This window comes from Ruditapes philippinarum, unplaced genomic scaffold (assembly GCF_026571515.1).
Source record: "Ruditapes philippinarum isolate M1 unplaced genomic scaffold, ASM2657151v2 ctg1393_1_1_1_1, whole genome shotgun sequence".
In the NCBI taxonomy this organism is placed as follows: Eukaryota; Metazoa; Mollusca; class Bivalvia; order Venerida; family Veneridae; genus Ruditapes; species Ruditapes philippinarum.
The window spans coordinates 343455-358848 of NW_026864718.1; the positions used below are offsets into that span (position 1 = coordinate 343455).

The 15394-nt window shown below is 31.5% G+C and overlaps 1 protein-coding gene across 1 annotated transcript; it reads left to right on the forward strand.

Annotated features, from left to right (window-relative positions):
- The first annotated feature begins 369 nt into the window (after positions 1–369).
- LOC132726636 (uncharacterized) lies at positions 370–14240 on the forward strand. The gene is made up of 13 exons (XM_060711981.1): positions 370–481; positions 1083–1293; positions 1635–1814; positions 2522–2723; positions 3509–3833; positions 7527–7551; positions 7972–8019; positions 8466–8513; positions 9628–9699; positions 10695–10790; positions 11634–11705; positions 12226–12285; positions 12968–14240. Exons 1-13 carry the CDS (start codon positions 381–383, stop codon positions 13028–13030), a joined length of 1503 nt encoding a protein of 500 aa, XP_060567964.1. The 5' UTR covers positions 370–380; the 3' UTR covers positions 13031–14240.
- Positions 14241–15394: the final 1154 nt, after the last annotated feature.

Sequence of the window (15394 nt, forward strand, 5' to 3'; positions counted from 1 at the left end):
AGGTATTCTGTAAATTTTATTTAAATCATTGCGCCTTAACTCTCAATGCTTTTGTATTATAGTCAGCATTAAAATCAATAAACAGCTGTTTAGACAGCTGTTTTTCTTAATCTGTACTTCCAGTTCTTTCATATCATTGGGAGACTTCTTCCATATGTAAATGTCAGAAATTTGCCTTTTGACCTAGTCAATGTCTGTCTGACTTGAAATCCACGCAAGAAAAAAGTGAATAAAATGATGGCAAGATTAATATATTAGATTGACAAAATGTCAAGAATCTTGATATCAATAACCATTTCTATAGCATTGTCATATCATGATCAAAACATTTATTACTTTAATATTATTGTTGCTTTGTTTTTTCAGCTGAATTTGAGGTAATGCTTGAAGCAGAAGATTTGGAAGGAGATGTTGTTGTATTTGAGCTTCTAGACAGTGAAAGTTTTCCTTTTGGAAACATTTCAATTACAGAAAATCTGTTGTAAGTACATATGTACTGCAATTCTTACAGTATTTAAGTATTGTTTATTTATTTACCTTTTTTTGTGATATCTTGGTGGAAGGTCCACCTAAATGACTTTCCTTGATAACTAAAAGAGTATTTACAAATTTTTCCATAAATGACCAACTACTAATCACACATGATTTATGAATTGGCAGTGAGAGACAAATGACCATTAGAATTATTATATATACTCATGTCTGGGGTCAATTGTCATTGAGAAAATTCTGCCTTGCTCTAGGATCAAATCAGCGACCTTTGGTTTACAAATCCTAATCTCCCTATTAAGCTAAGTGGGTGAGCTTTTCATTCTTGATTGAATTGTTATATACATGTACATTTTTATAGCATGCTGTCTTAGCCAACAGCTTATTCCATTATTCCAATACAAAGCCAGACCAGTATGTTTTTTTGGGCAGGCCAACTTTATGAATTTATCTCTTATATAAGCTTCTCCAGAATTTATAGCAGACAATGTAAAAAGTGGAAGTTGGATAAATCAAGTAATGTAATGGGGTTTATTTCTTTTATTGCATGAAAATTTTATAATACTGAAAACAATAATATATTTATTTTTCAGTCTGCATATTGCATTGTGCTTTAAGTGTTACGGTGTAACCAACATCCAGGTTATTGTCAGTGATATACCAGATTCTACAGATATCCCATCATCTCAGTCATTGGCTAATATAACAATAGAAGTTTTACATGTTAATATTCCTCCAAACATAGCTCTATTTTCTTCTGAAAGAATCTCACTTCTTTACGATGATCCAACAGAACATGTCATGGTATGATTAGCTTTTAGTTAATTTATTTATTTTGCAGGTTCTTTTCTGTTTGCCTTTAAGTTCCCTTGCCCTTCACAATTATTGTTTTCAATCTAGCTAGGGAATTGAAATTTTTTCAACTTGTGATGTCAAAGCAAGATTGTAACAAATGTAAGAGTAACATTTGAAGCTCCATTGAGCATAAGATTTTCAAGATTTCAGTACTCGGAAACATACAATTTATTATTAAAATTAGCAATTCATGAATATTTGACAAAATGTAATGTTTGCTGGAAATGCTTCCAGCCTTCTTTGTTGATATAGAAAAATCACAATTAATTGTACCTGTACGTTTGTTGTAGATATACAAAGATCAAGATGGTGAAGAGATTACATTTATTGTTGGTACTTTTATAGCATTTGAACTTGATGAATCCCAGAATGTTACAATACTTTCAAACACAAGTGGCATCGGAGAATTTGATTTGTACTATCTCAGTAGAGAGACATTACTTGAATACACTGGCTGTACTGACTTCATGGTAAACTAGAGCATTTTCTTTTTGCTACATTATTATATTTTATTTTGGTCATTTACTTTTGTGCATATGTTATGTTATTAGAAATGATTATTGAAGTCATATTTTTGGACTCAGTCCTGTATCATTCTTTTCAGAATTTTTTTTTTTCTATTTAATGTGGTTACAAATGTTCAATGAAGCATTAATATGATGGTCCATATTATTGTTAAAGTGACCTTATAATCCAAGGGTATATAGTGAGTAAACGTGTGAAGATCAAAATATGTTTTCATTTTGCCATAATCCCTTTTAATTAAGTAATTGAGTACGCATAAACAATAAATAACACATAGATCTGAATAAAATTTCTGTAAATGTCCGTTAAAAGTTACGTATAATGCTTAGTTTATAAAAAGGGTGGGACAGTCTTTTTAAATTTTAGGCAGATTTATAATTTTATCCTTAACATTTTCCAATACCAACTGTTGGTCAAACACCATTTTGACAGTCCATCTTTTGAAATATAAAGTCAATTTAGCTCAACTTGACTATGAAAGTATGAGCATAATGTCACTTTAAATTATATTTTTTGTTAAATGCATTGAGAAATAAGAAAATTCAGTTAGCAAATTAAGAATAATTCAAGTTTAATAGAAAGCATATATAGATAATGTTTAATAGATTTAAACAGATAAAATTAATCAAATCTTTGTGATATTGTATTTCAGTGTTTTGAATGGGATACCACCTCTCCAGCTGTTGATATGACCTGGCAAGCAATTGTCATTACATTTACGCTCTTCAATACAACATCTACAGGGATTGGTGAGCTGATAATGGTTGCCCAAGATGATAACGGGACATATTCCGATGTGATAACAGTTGCTGTAGTGATCATGGAAAATAAATGTGCACATGGCACATGTAAAAGTAATGTAATATTATAATCTTAGAAATGTGCACATGGCACATGTAAAAGTAATGAAATATTATAATCTTAGAAATGTGCACATGGCACATGTAAAAGTAATGAAATATTATAATCTTAGAAATGTGCACATGGCACATGTAAAAGTAATGAAATATTATAATCTTAGAAATGTGCACATGGCAACATGTAAAAGTAATGAAATATTATAATCTTAGAAATGTGCACATGTCACATGTAAAAGTAATGAAATATTATAATCTTAGAAATGTGCACATGCAACATGTAAAAGTAATGAATTATTATAATCTTAGAAATGTGCACATGGCACATGTAAAAGTAATGAAATATTATAATCTTAGAAATGTGCACATGGCACATGTAAAAGTAATGTAATATTATAATCTTAGAAGACACATAGTCTGATAATAAATTAATTTCTGTAAGAATAGTGCATTAGGTCTTTTTGTAAATTTATCAATTGGAGAATACTGTAACTGATTCTGCCTGCCTAGCATAATGGGGAAAGCATCAGATAAGTAATACAGGGCTGGCTGGTTTGTTCTTTGGACATTAGGCATAATTTTTCTGTGACAACTTATGTTGGATTTATTTGTTAAATATTTTAATCTTTTCTTTTACTGTAAAGAACTTTTACCAAAATCCATTCTTTTACATGTTTCTAGATGTGAAAAAGGATATTAATTATTTTGCTGAGAAATATCAGTATTTTGTTTAAAAATCATACCAGAAGCGTACAATATTTTATTTTCAATTTAATATATAGGCAAGAATCCATTGGAGTACACATGTGATGATATCATAAGAATAGACAACTTTGACCAGCATTATACATGTGACTGCCCTATTGCATGGCAAGGACCCTACTGTGAATATGATGTGGACGAATGCAGTCTTGGTCTGTGTGATAAACCGAAACACTGTGAAAATACCAATGGCAGCTTTAACTGTTTCTGTGAATCCAGTGACATTATTTGTCTTATGTCATTTGAAGTTTGGCAGTTTGCTATGTTAGTAATTGGTGTTGCTGTGGTGATTGCTATTATTTTCATCTTTTTGTTCAGGAAAAAGATTACACAGAACTGCAACAGGTATAAGATTTTGTTCTTACTTTACTTAATGTATGAGATAAACACCTGTGATATTGTCCACTATTATTGTCTAATTTTTGACATTTTGTCAGACTTTTTGCATTGTCAATTTGTTTTCTACTATATGACTCTGTTGTTGCTATTTGACATTGTCATCTGCTATTTGACATAAAGTTATCTGCTATTTGACATTGTCATCTGCTATTTGACATAAAGTTATCTACTATTTGACATTGTCATCTGCTATTTGACATTGTAGTCTACTATTTGACCTTGTAATCTGCTATTTGACATTGCCATGTGCTATTTGACATTGTTATCTATTATTTGAAGTATATATCATAAAGTTATCTACTTTTTGACATTGTTATCTGCTATTTGACATTAAGTCATCTGCTATTTGACATTGTTGTCTACTATTTGACATTGTCATCTGCTATGTGACATTGTCATCAGCTATTTGACATAAAGTCATCTGCTATTTGACATTGTTATCTACTATGTGACATTGTCATCTGCTATGTGACATTGTCATCAGCTATTTGACATAAAGTCATCTGCTATTTGACATGAAGTCAACTGCTATTTGACAAAGTTATGTACAGGGCTGCCGATTTTCCGCGGATCCGCGGATTTCGTGAGCTCCTGGGTCATTTTTGAGATCGATGTAAATTCGACAAAGACAATAAATTCATTCGTCATATTTTATACAGTATCCAATACGCTTCGGCTTTTATCGTTACGCTAGCCGCCTATGGTACGTCTGTAAGTGCTTTTCTCATTGGTCATATTGAGTCTTTTCCGGCATTCTATTTTAGAATAACCAATCAAATTACAGTTTACATTGTCGCTCTTGTCTGTTGTCAAAATGCGTCAAAATGTCGGATATTTGTCAAATTTAGAGTCCAGGAAATTGATTTTATGGCATACCAAATCATCAGAATCCAGGAGCTTCCGGGAGCTTCGCCCCCTGGTCCCCCACCAGGGCTCTGCCCTGGACCTGCAAAGGGGGCTTGCGCAGCCCCCTTGACCCCCGGCGTATTTTCCTCTGATTTTGCAATTTGCTGTTGGCAGCCCTGTATCTACTATTTTACATTGTCACCTGCTATTTGACATTGTTGTCTGCTATTTGACATTTTCATCTACTATTTGACTTTATCATCTACTTTTTGACATTGTCATCTGCTATTTGACATAAAGTTGTCTGCTATTTGACATCAATATCTGCTGTTTGACATAAAGTCATCTGCTATTTGACATTGTTGTCTACTATTTGACAGTGTCATCTGCTTTTTGACATAAAGTTATCTACTATATAATATTGTCATCTGCTATGTGACATTGTCATCAGCTATTTGACATAAAATCATCTGCTGTTTAACATAAATTCATCTGCTATTTGACATAAAGTCATTGTTGTCTGTTATTTGACATAAAGTAATCTGCTATTTGACATTGTTGTCTACTATTTGACATTGTTATCAGCTATTTTACAAAGTTATCTACTATTTGACATTGTCATCTGCTATTTTACATAAAATTATCTACTATTTGACATTGTTATCTGCTATTTAACATATAGTTATCTGCTATTTGACATTGTCATCTGCTATTTGACATTGTCATCAGCTATTTGACATTGTCATCTGATATTTGACATTGTCATCTTCTATTTGACATTATCATCTACTGTTTGATATTATCATCTTCTATTTGACATTAACATCTTCTATTTGACATTGTCATCTGCTTTTTAGCTCACCTGTCACAAAGTGACAGGGTGAGCTTTTGTGATCGCTTTTCGTCCGGCGTCCGTCTGTCGTCCGTCCGTTCGTAAACTTTTGCTTTAAATGACATCTCCTCATAAACCACTAAGCCAATTTCATCCAAACTTCACAGGAATGTTCCTTTGGTGGTCACCTTTAAAAATTGTTCAAAGAATTTAATTCCATGCAGAACTCTGGTTGCCATGGCAACCGAAAGAAAAATCTTTAAATATCTTCTTTTAAACAACCCTAAGAGCTAGAGCTTAGATATTTGGCACGAAACATCTTCTAGTGAGTGTCTACCAGGTTTGTTCAAATAAAAGCCCTGGGGTCAAAATTGGCTACGCCCCAGGGGGTCATTGATTTTCCCTATATGCATATAGTAAAAACTTGAAAAATCTTCTTTTAAAGAACCCAAATAGCTAGAGTTTAGGTATTAAGCATGAAACATATTCTAGTGAGTGTCTACAAAGTTTGTTCAAATAAAAGCCCTCGGGTCAAAATTGGCCCCGCCCCGGGGGTCATTGATTTTCCTTATATGTGTATAGCAAAAACTTGGAAATCTTCTTTGAAAAAACCCAAATAGCTAGAGTTAAGATATTAAGCATGAAACATCTTCTAGTAAATATCTACAAAGTTTGTTCAAATAAAAGCCCTGGGGTCAAAACTGGCCCCGCCCCAGGGGTGTCATTGTTTTTAACTATATGTGTATAGTAAAAACTTAAAAAATCTTCTTTTAAAAAACCCAATGAGCTAGAGTTTAAATGTTAAGCATGAAACATCTTCTAGTGAGTGTCTACTAAGTTTGTTCAAATAAAAGCCCTGGGGTCAAAATTGGCCCCCCCCCCCCGGGGTCATTGATTTTCCTTATATGTGTATAGCAAAAACTTAGAAACCTTCTTTGAAAAAACCCAAATAGCTAGAGTTTAGATATTAAACATGAAACATCTTCTAGTAAATATCTACAAAGTTTTTTTCAAATAAAAGCCCTGGGATCAAAACTGGCCCCGCCCCAGGGGCGTCATTGACTTTAACTATATGTGTATAGTAAAAACTTAAAAAAAATTCTTTTAAAAAACCCAATGAGCTACAACTTAGATGTTTAGCATGAAACATCTTCTTATGGGTGTCAACCAAGTTTGTTCAAATAAAAGCCCTTGGGTTAAAATTGGCCCTGACTGGGGTGGGGGGGGGGGCTGTGGGGGCCTATATACAGGTGAGCGACCTTAAGGCCATCATGGCCCTCTTGATGAAATTGTTGTCTCCAATTTGACATTGTCATCTTTTATTTGAAAATGTATTCAGCTATTTAAAATTATCCTCTGCATATTGCTCTCTGCTATTCAACATTTACTGTCTATTGTTGTTGTCTTAAATAAGAAACTGCTGATTTTAAAAGTTAAACATGTACTATGACGGGCAGCATTAAAGAACATGCATATATATATATTTGTGTTGTCCAATAATTGCTAAAACTGTATGAGATATTCAACTTAAGTATGAGTCTGCATGTATGTAGTGAACATAATTGATTTATCAACATTTACTACTCAATGCTGTTAAATCCCACTTTTTAAGATAATTGAGTTCTCTGGTGTATTGAGCCAACTTGTTGAAAGTCTGTGGTTATACCTCGTGCACAGAGGGACTCTACTGCCATTCAAAATAGAGTTTTGCCATGATTATGACATGGGTGTTGGTGTGATTTATTACCCAACTAGAATAATGCACAGTAAGAGAGGAGAGACATTTAGCACAAGTTTTAATTAACAACTATTGTGTGTTGGTGTGTTGATGTCTTTAACAAAACTCTTTTCTTAACATGCATTATTCAAGCTTTTTGAAGCAATATTTTCAGATATTTTCAAATATCTGAATCTGCCTTTTTTATTCTAGATATTTAATTTGTTTTTCTCCTTTTTTTCAGACAAAATCGGGTTATGCAGTATGAGGTGAGTCGAAAAATAAGTAATAATTAAAGGTGTTTCGTCAGTCGAAAGCAAATGTATTTTTTCTGCTTTCTGTACCAAACATTTGATTATTATGTGTTGATAGAGAAATATTAGTAAAGAAAATCTTGAAAATGATATAAACAGGGTATTTTTTTATAAATATTAGTAAAATCTAAAATGTATAGACTCAAGTTAATCCATGAAATAACAAACTCTTGCTTAATGTAACCATAAATCTCTAAAGGCCATCCTGTAGGAGATTTTTAGAAAAAATTGCAAGCCCTGGTGATACAGTATTCATGTATAGTATATTGACACGTGTATATATAATTGTTCTTTATACATGAATATGACAAAATGTTATTTGACATTATGATGAATGCAATGTCTTTAATAATTCATATCATATTCTTTCAACAGGATGAAAATGGAGACAACCTAGGAAATGCACAATTACTTAATGAAAGGGTAACTTTGTTTTATTTTTGCTTGCTTGTGTTATTAACAGTATTTCATTTGATTCACGTTTGACTAACATGCATTCTTGGTTTCTGTACAAAATTTAAACTTTTTGTTCTATATTCAATGCCAAACTGTTCATATTACCAGTAACTATTTAAAACAGGGATTGAACTTTTTTTTGACAAATTCCTTTTACTGTTATCAACTACATTGTCAGAAAAAAAATGTGCCAATGGTTTTGGATATTAAAGTTATTGAACCCCAAAATAAGCAGATTGGGAAGGCATAAGTGCTTATAACCATTTTGTAATAACTTTCATTATTTCTTGTTAGTCTTACTAATTTAGCATGAAATTGTCTCATGGGAAATAATATTTCCTAAAGGTCCACTCAAGTGAGCAAAATAGGCCATCTTTGTCAGTGTTTAACTATTACTTTTATTTATTTTCAAGAATGAACCTGCTCGGAGAATGTTTGATACATCTCTACTAAGACAGCCTGTAAGTTTGATTTTTTATTCACAAATTTGATGAAAATGATATATACATTTGGTTTCCATGTAATAAATATATTGGGTCTATAAATACTGGGTCTCCATGACTTAGTAATAAAACTTAGTGATTTTGAATCACTTTCTCCGCACAGGTATAAATCCCACCAAGTACTGGATTCTAACATATGGGAAATTTCAATGAAAATTACATAAGGGGAAAAATCTATGGTTCTTTCATATGAGAAAGTTCAATGATTCTTTCATTTGGGGAAGATGTATGATTCTTTCATATGGTGAGGGACTATGGTTCTTTCACATGGGGAAGAAATCTATGGTTTTTTCATATGGTGGGGGGGGAAGAAATCTATGATTCTTTCATTTGGGGAAGGTCTATAGTTTTTTCATATGGGGCAGATCTATGATTTATATGGGGGTCTATTTTTCTTTCATATGGGGTAGGTCTATGGTTCTTTTAAATGGGAAAGAAATCTATGGTTCTTTCAAATCGGGAAGGTCTATGGTTCTTTCATATGGGTAATAAATCTATGGGGAAGAAATCTTATATTATATATGGGGAAATCTATGATTCTTTTATATGGGGAAGGTCTATTGTTCTGATCTGATACCTGGTTCAGCTTGAAAATAGTGCATGGTGTGCCTGAGATGTACTTCTGCTAGTAAAGCTGGAAAGTAGCTATAATATTAAATATTACTATAATTTGTGAAGTTAAAACCCAACCCCAAAAAAATGAAACAAAAGTATATAATATACAATGTATAAGAAGATAAGGTTCTATTAGAAAAGTATACACAACCCAGGCATCAATTATATAACATAAACTTGATTAAAGACATATTTAGATACATTTGATAGTTCTTGTAAATTTAGGCACAATGAAAGATCATGTTAGCCATTCAGCCATTATTCTGGTTTATTGACTAAAGCATAATATATATTTTAATGATATCATTTTAACTTAATTAAAAAAAATGATAAGACAAACTCTGTTTACAAGGTGTTGTACCTTCAAGAGATTATGATGTTAAAAGATAATGAGTAACTTATTTAAAGCACTCAGTATTATTTGGTCAATTCTTTTTGTTGGTTTTTGTTTCTTTAGATACAAATAGCATTAATGGATGATGAGGATGCACCTCTCCCACCTATAGGCTTTATGAATAAAATGGAAAAGGTATGTTTTACTACAGATAAATGATTTTATCTAAATCTTAGTACCCAAATTATTATGTCTTTGAAAGGCATGACATTATGGCACTTATGATTGCAGCAACTTTATGTTCCCGCAAATTATCTTCATTTGAAACAAATTCTAATTTTGTATACAATCATGTACTATTTTATAATATTTAAACACAATACTGGAGACAAATCGGGTTTCATTGCTATTTATTGAGTTCTTTTCAGACAAATTGTTTATTGCTGTAACTTTCGAAATAATTTTGCTTGTTAATAACTATATGAATAACCACAAAATCATTTAGCTGTTACTCTGTATAATATCCGAAATGGACTTGTCCAACTATTAATCTTGACATAATCCATTTATCATTTTAAGGAAAATTTCAAAATAAATACTGACTTAATAGCAAACAGTGCAGACTATGGTCTGCACTGGTCTCAGGTATATTCAGTTGCCACTAGCAGGCTAAGAGTTCAAAGGGATTTACCATCAGCATTTTTATATGAATAGCATCGTTGATTATAACAATCTTACATAGTCTGCTGGTACAGACCCGAGTATCTAGCCCTCAGGTAACTGTTTATGGCGATCAGAGGCTCTGCCGAGTTCCCGCTAAACAGTTACATCAGAGCTAGATATCTTGGTCTGTAACCACAGCATGTTTTTCTTTCCTCTTTCTTGCATATAACATATTAATCATATTTAGGAAAGAAATTACAAACCTGATATTTTTTATTCAGCACTTTGTTCTTACAGTATGAACTTACAACTTCAAACAACGGTAAAAGAATGTCATTCTAAGAATGCAATTCATTCATTAAAGGCGTGCTGAAATTAGGTCATTTAAAACAGGAGACTTGTCTTACATGGGGGGGGGGACAGGTTTTTCTAGCACCAGTGTAAACAGTAGATAATCCTGTCTGATATGCAAGAAACAGAGAGCTTATATTGTAAATGATATGAAATTTTGTTAAATATTTTTTTAGTACGAAGGGGAGAGAGATCATCCAAGTCCAGCAGATATTGAAGAGAGATCAAACCTTTATAAAAGTTTGACTGGGACGACAGGGCCAACAACAGTGGTACAATTCTTTTTAACTTACTAATGAATTAATATCATTTGAATTGTTTGTTTTTTCCTTCTTCAAATAGTAATCATTAGAATTGATTTTCTCTGCACAGGAACCATTTTTTGTCACTTTATGTAAAATATGTAGAAAATTCTTGGTTGTTTATGTGTACATGAAGATATCTAAATCACATACTAGTATGTGAGTCACAGTAGGAGAAATATTTTTACAATATGCAAAAGTCAGAGAATCATTTTTCATTTGTACTGACTTAGTCACCTGGTCGCTTACATATTTCTCACACCTATTACACACTGATTTATATTTGGACAATACATTTAACTTTATACTATACATGTACACAGATATTGAAATAAGGTCATTAAGCTTTTTCAAATTGATGATTTAAATCCTCATACTCCTTATTTCATTAAAAAAAACAGTTTTGAATTGTAAATTTGAATGTGAGCACAACTTTTTTTATTTGTGGGAATATGTTCTGCTGTGCTGCAGCTGTAAAAAATTGCCATTATTACATTTCATTGATTTTATATACTTTACTGGTCTTTTGAGATATCTTTAGTGTAGAAGATTAAAAATCTGCTGATGGCCAGTGCTGCAGGAGGTGACAAATAATGCAACTTGCAGCTTTCTCCCATGAACAGACATGATCAAACCAAACTGCAGTTTGCAATTATTTATTTTGTTTTATGGTGCTCTCAAGTGATGTCCCTCTTCAGAATTCTTGCTGTGCAGTCATGTACAAATTGAAATATTTTAAAATTTGTATATATGCAACAAATGTTTGGGAGACAGTTAACATTTTAATTTATGTGTTCTTTTATTGGGTAACAGGATGATTCGGAAGAAGATACAAAGCAGGATAATTTGGGAGAAGATATAAAACAGTTACCAAGTATCTCAGAGGTAACAATATTACCTTAGACTTTTTATTCAAATTTTATATAAAAATGTATGTAAAAGCAGCATCAAGGAAGTTATGATGCCCCTGCAAATTTCATCAAAGGGGGATATGATATACCCCGTGCAAAAATATGTTTTGCGTTATATAACACTTCATTTTTCAGTGATAGATCTACACCAGTGACTCGCATATATGTCATGAGAAAAATAATCAGCAAAATCAAAAGATTTTGATCAATATTATTTGTCAGGTTGAACTTTAGTGTAATATTTGAAACTTTATGTATTTATATAAAGTTTTTTTTAAGTTGTTTTCTTTTTGTTTGTTGTTGTTTTCTTTTTATGTTAAAAATGGTGCCCTACAGCTATGTTTTGTGTTTGAATACTTTGATAAGCAAAGGTGATAGTTAGAATTATCCAGACTGACTTGTCTATTAAATTTAATTATTGCAAATGGCTATTTGGACGTCTTTTTGTGGACTATTCAACAATGTACATCAATATTTTTCGTTTTTAATTTTAGGTGGTTGTTGAACCAGTTGACAGTAGACCTGCAAGTAGTACAATACAATCTAGAATGGATGTAAGTTAAAAACACACACACACACACAAATGTTCAGTTTTGTGCTTTTCTTTATCTTAAAAGTTGTCATTCAATTAAATTTAAAGGCTCATTGTGCCTCAGACATCCATATCCTTCAGCAGCCTACAATATTGAACAAGGTCCCTTACAAGGAAAACATGTGTGGTATATATATTGTGTACTTGCTATGTATATGCTGTGATGTAGGTACTTTACCAGAGAATGTCTTACATACACAGCATACAGTGCACATGCTGTATACTTTCTAGATACAATGCATAATGTTTAAGTTAGGTAGTTTTGGAAGTACACTTGATGTACACTGCAAAAACTTATTAAGCTAGGTCAAATTGCACGGATGTTCTTTATACTGCCAGTTAATATCAGTTTTTATTACAGCTAGTTATATACTTGTTAAGAATGGAAATCTTCATATGAAATGTTTTAACTATTTGGATGAATAGATACATTGATCTAGATAGTGGACAAATATATATTGATATATTGAGGCTCAGATGACTAGGTCTTGTGTAAAGAAGGCTATTTTTTAAAAAAGTTTTGGTAAAATCTTAGATAAAGATGTCCTGTAAAGTGTAAAGAACAACATTTGATTCCATTTTAAACAGTCCGGTAATAAATACATTAAGTTGAATTACACAATGCTCTTTTATTATCATTTCAGAGAGTGTTAACAATATCTGATATAACCACAACAACAAGTCCATGGAACTTGGGAGAAGATTAAAAGATCATTGATAAATATGGACACTTTCTATGACATTATTATATTGATTAATGATATTTCATTTGTTGACCCTTCAGATAATAATTATATTGGTTGATAATAATATTTCCATGCTGGACATGATAATTTTGTTGATTAATGATAATTTTTAACTTGTCAATATTTCAGTGATGTTTAATTGATAGACAAAAACTTCAGATAATAATTATTATATTCTATATATGGACACATCAGGTGATAATTGGATGATAATCGATAATAATATTTTGTACATATGGACAGTTTATTGGACACTTCTGATGATGATTAAATTAAATTAATGGTTATAATTCACATATACATGTAGACACTTCAGTTGATGATTAAATTGATGAAGGATAATTGTTCATATATTGCTACTTTTGAAAATGCTTATTTACATTGTATTATGCTTTATTTTTCTTTAAAGAATTTGTGATTTAGAAAACTTTTTTAGTTTAAAAACTTTTTCAGTTTTTGTTTAATTTGTAGTTTTTTTCCTTCTAACTGCATTCTAAATGTATGTCACTTAATTGGCATTTTATTTACAGCATTTCATTACGTTTTTACATGTAGCTTTGACTTTAAAAAGATACTACTGCATAGCATAGTTTTTACTGTTTGAATTAATACACAATATAAGAAATCATTACTGAAAGTTGAAATCTTTACAAACCAGTATTCAAAGAAAAAAGAAAGAAAAAAAGAGAAAATATGAATAAGGAGATAATCAATGATTTAATGACTATTTTCCTCTTTTCTTCTTCTTCTTTTTCTCTATTTATAAAAAAACATTTAGAATATAAAAGTGTATATGTTTGTCAAAACAACATCTGAAAGCATCTTCCAGTGTAGCCTTTATTAATTTTATATATTAAACCTGAAACATAATATAATCTCCATAGTTAAGTGACAAGTTTTTTTTTGTTTTTTTTTTATTCTGTTAATTTATTAATTGGTGATGAAATTATCTACAGGTTCAGTGAGCCAATGTGTTTTTACCTTTATATGTTATATGTTTTCTTAATTAACAATCTTCTAGTTGCATGCTTTAATATTATTTTAACTAATGTATTTTTATTTATTTTAACTTTCATTTTCTTGATTATTTTTAACTATTGTTTCTATCATTTAATGACCAATATTAATTTGTAATGTGGTTCTTAGTTAGTAATAAAGAAAAAAGGATGAATACTTTAGTTGATATTTTTGTATCACTGAGTGTGAAACATATTGGCTGTTTGGCCAATCAAATAATATGCACTGGCCTTTGTCTCAATATCATGGACAGATATTTTTGTTATATAAATTGCTGCCAATGTATTAGAATTGTATCACAAATGTATGCCTTACATTCAAGACCTCACGCCATCGAAAAGATACTGAAATATAAATACATGTTTTGAAAAGCCACTTAATTCAAACTGGGACATACCAGATGTACATTATACATTGTATATGTGTGCCTAATAGTGTTGTGTTAGAGGGAAGCAATGAACGTTCCAAAGGTTTTCCCAACTTCTGAGAGAATCTGAACTTAGCACAAATAAGCATTGTCTCTATCACTCTATATATTTTATATATGTAGTATACATTAGTACATTAAAGTTGCACGCCTCCAGATGAGCAAAAATATTTTGATAAAATCAAACCTGAGAAAATGAACTAAGACTAGGAAAAGCATATAAAAATAATTTACTTGTTATGTGCCATTTATGACCAATTATTCAGTATTTATAACTATATTTCTACTGCGTTACTAACGCAGTAAGGGCTATTTCTGCATATTTTGACCTCTTTATGGTAATTTACATGGGTTGAAAGTGCCTTTGATAATGTGTAAATTGCATTCTTTTGGTAAATCCACAATACTATACTTTTAAATGCGTTTTCAAATTTTCATGAAAATTAGTATCAATCAGGAGGCGTGCTGCTTTAAGAAAAGCCTATCTCTAGAAACTCTCCTGAGCCAACTACTCGCGTAACTCGTGCGAGTTAAGAAACTTATAAATATTATCGTCAGGGAGAGTCTGTGACTTCCAATAAGTGCTATCTTAGCTTGATATGAAAAAATAAATTCCTTCTATAAATAAAGGAATATCCGAGCTGACTAGTGCCCATCTAGTCTATCCAGGCTAAGTACGTGGGTCAGAATCAATTGTCTTGCATTGCCATAAGAAAGATGGTCCGAGCCGTGCTGATGATGGCTTTTCGACAAAAACGGTCCAAGAGTAAGTTGCAATGGGCGTCTGGACCTAGATGTTTAGTCAGAGCCAAGTGAAAGTTTTCCAATTTGGCGCATTTTTTGTAAATGTTACAGGCGTTGCCCAAGGAGAAAATGTAAAT

Coding starts and splice junctions, on each gene's coding strand:
- LOC132726636 (XM_060711981.1), top strand. CDS start 381: ATGCTTGAAGCAGAAGATTTGGAAGGAGATGTTGTTGTATTTGAGCTT. Junction 11,706..12,225: donor AGTTACCAAGTATCTCAGAG/GTAACAATATTA, acceptor TTTTAATTTTAG/GTGGTTGTTGAACCAGTTGA. Junction 12,286..12,967: donor CAATACAATCTAGAATGGAT/GTAAGTTAAAAA, acceptor TTATCATTTCAG/AGAGTGTTAACAATATCTGA.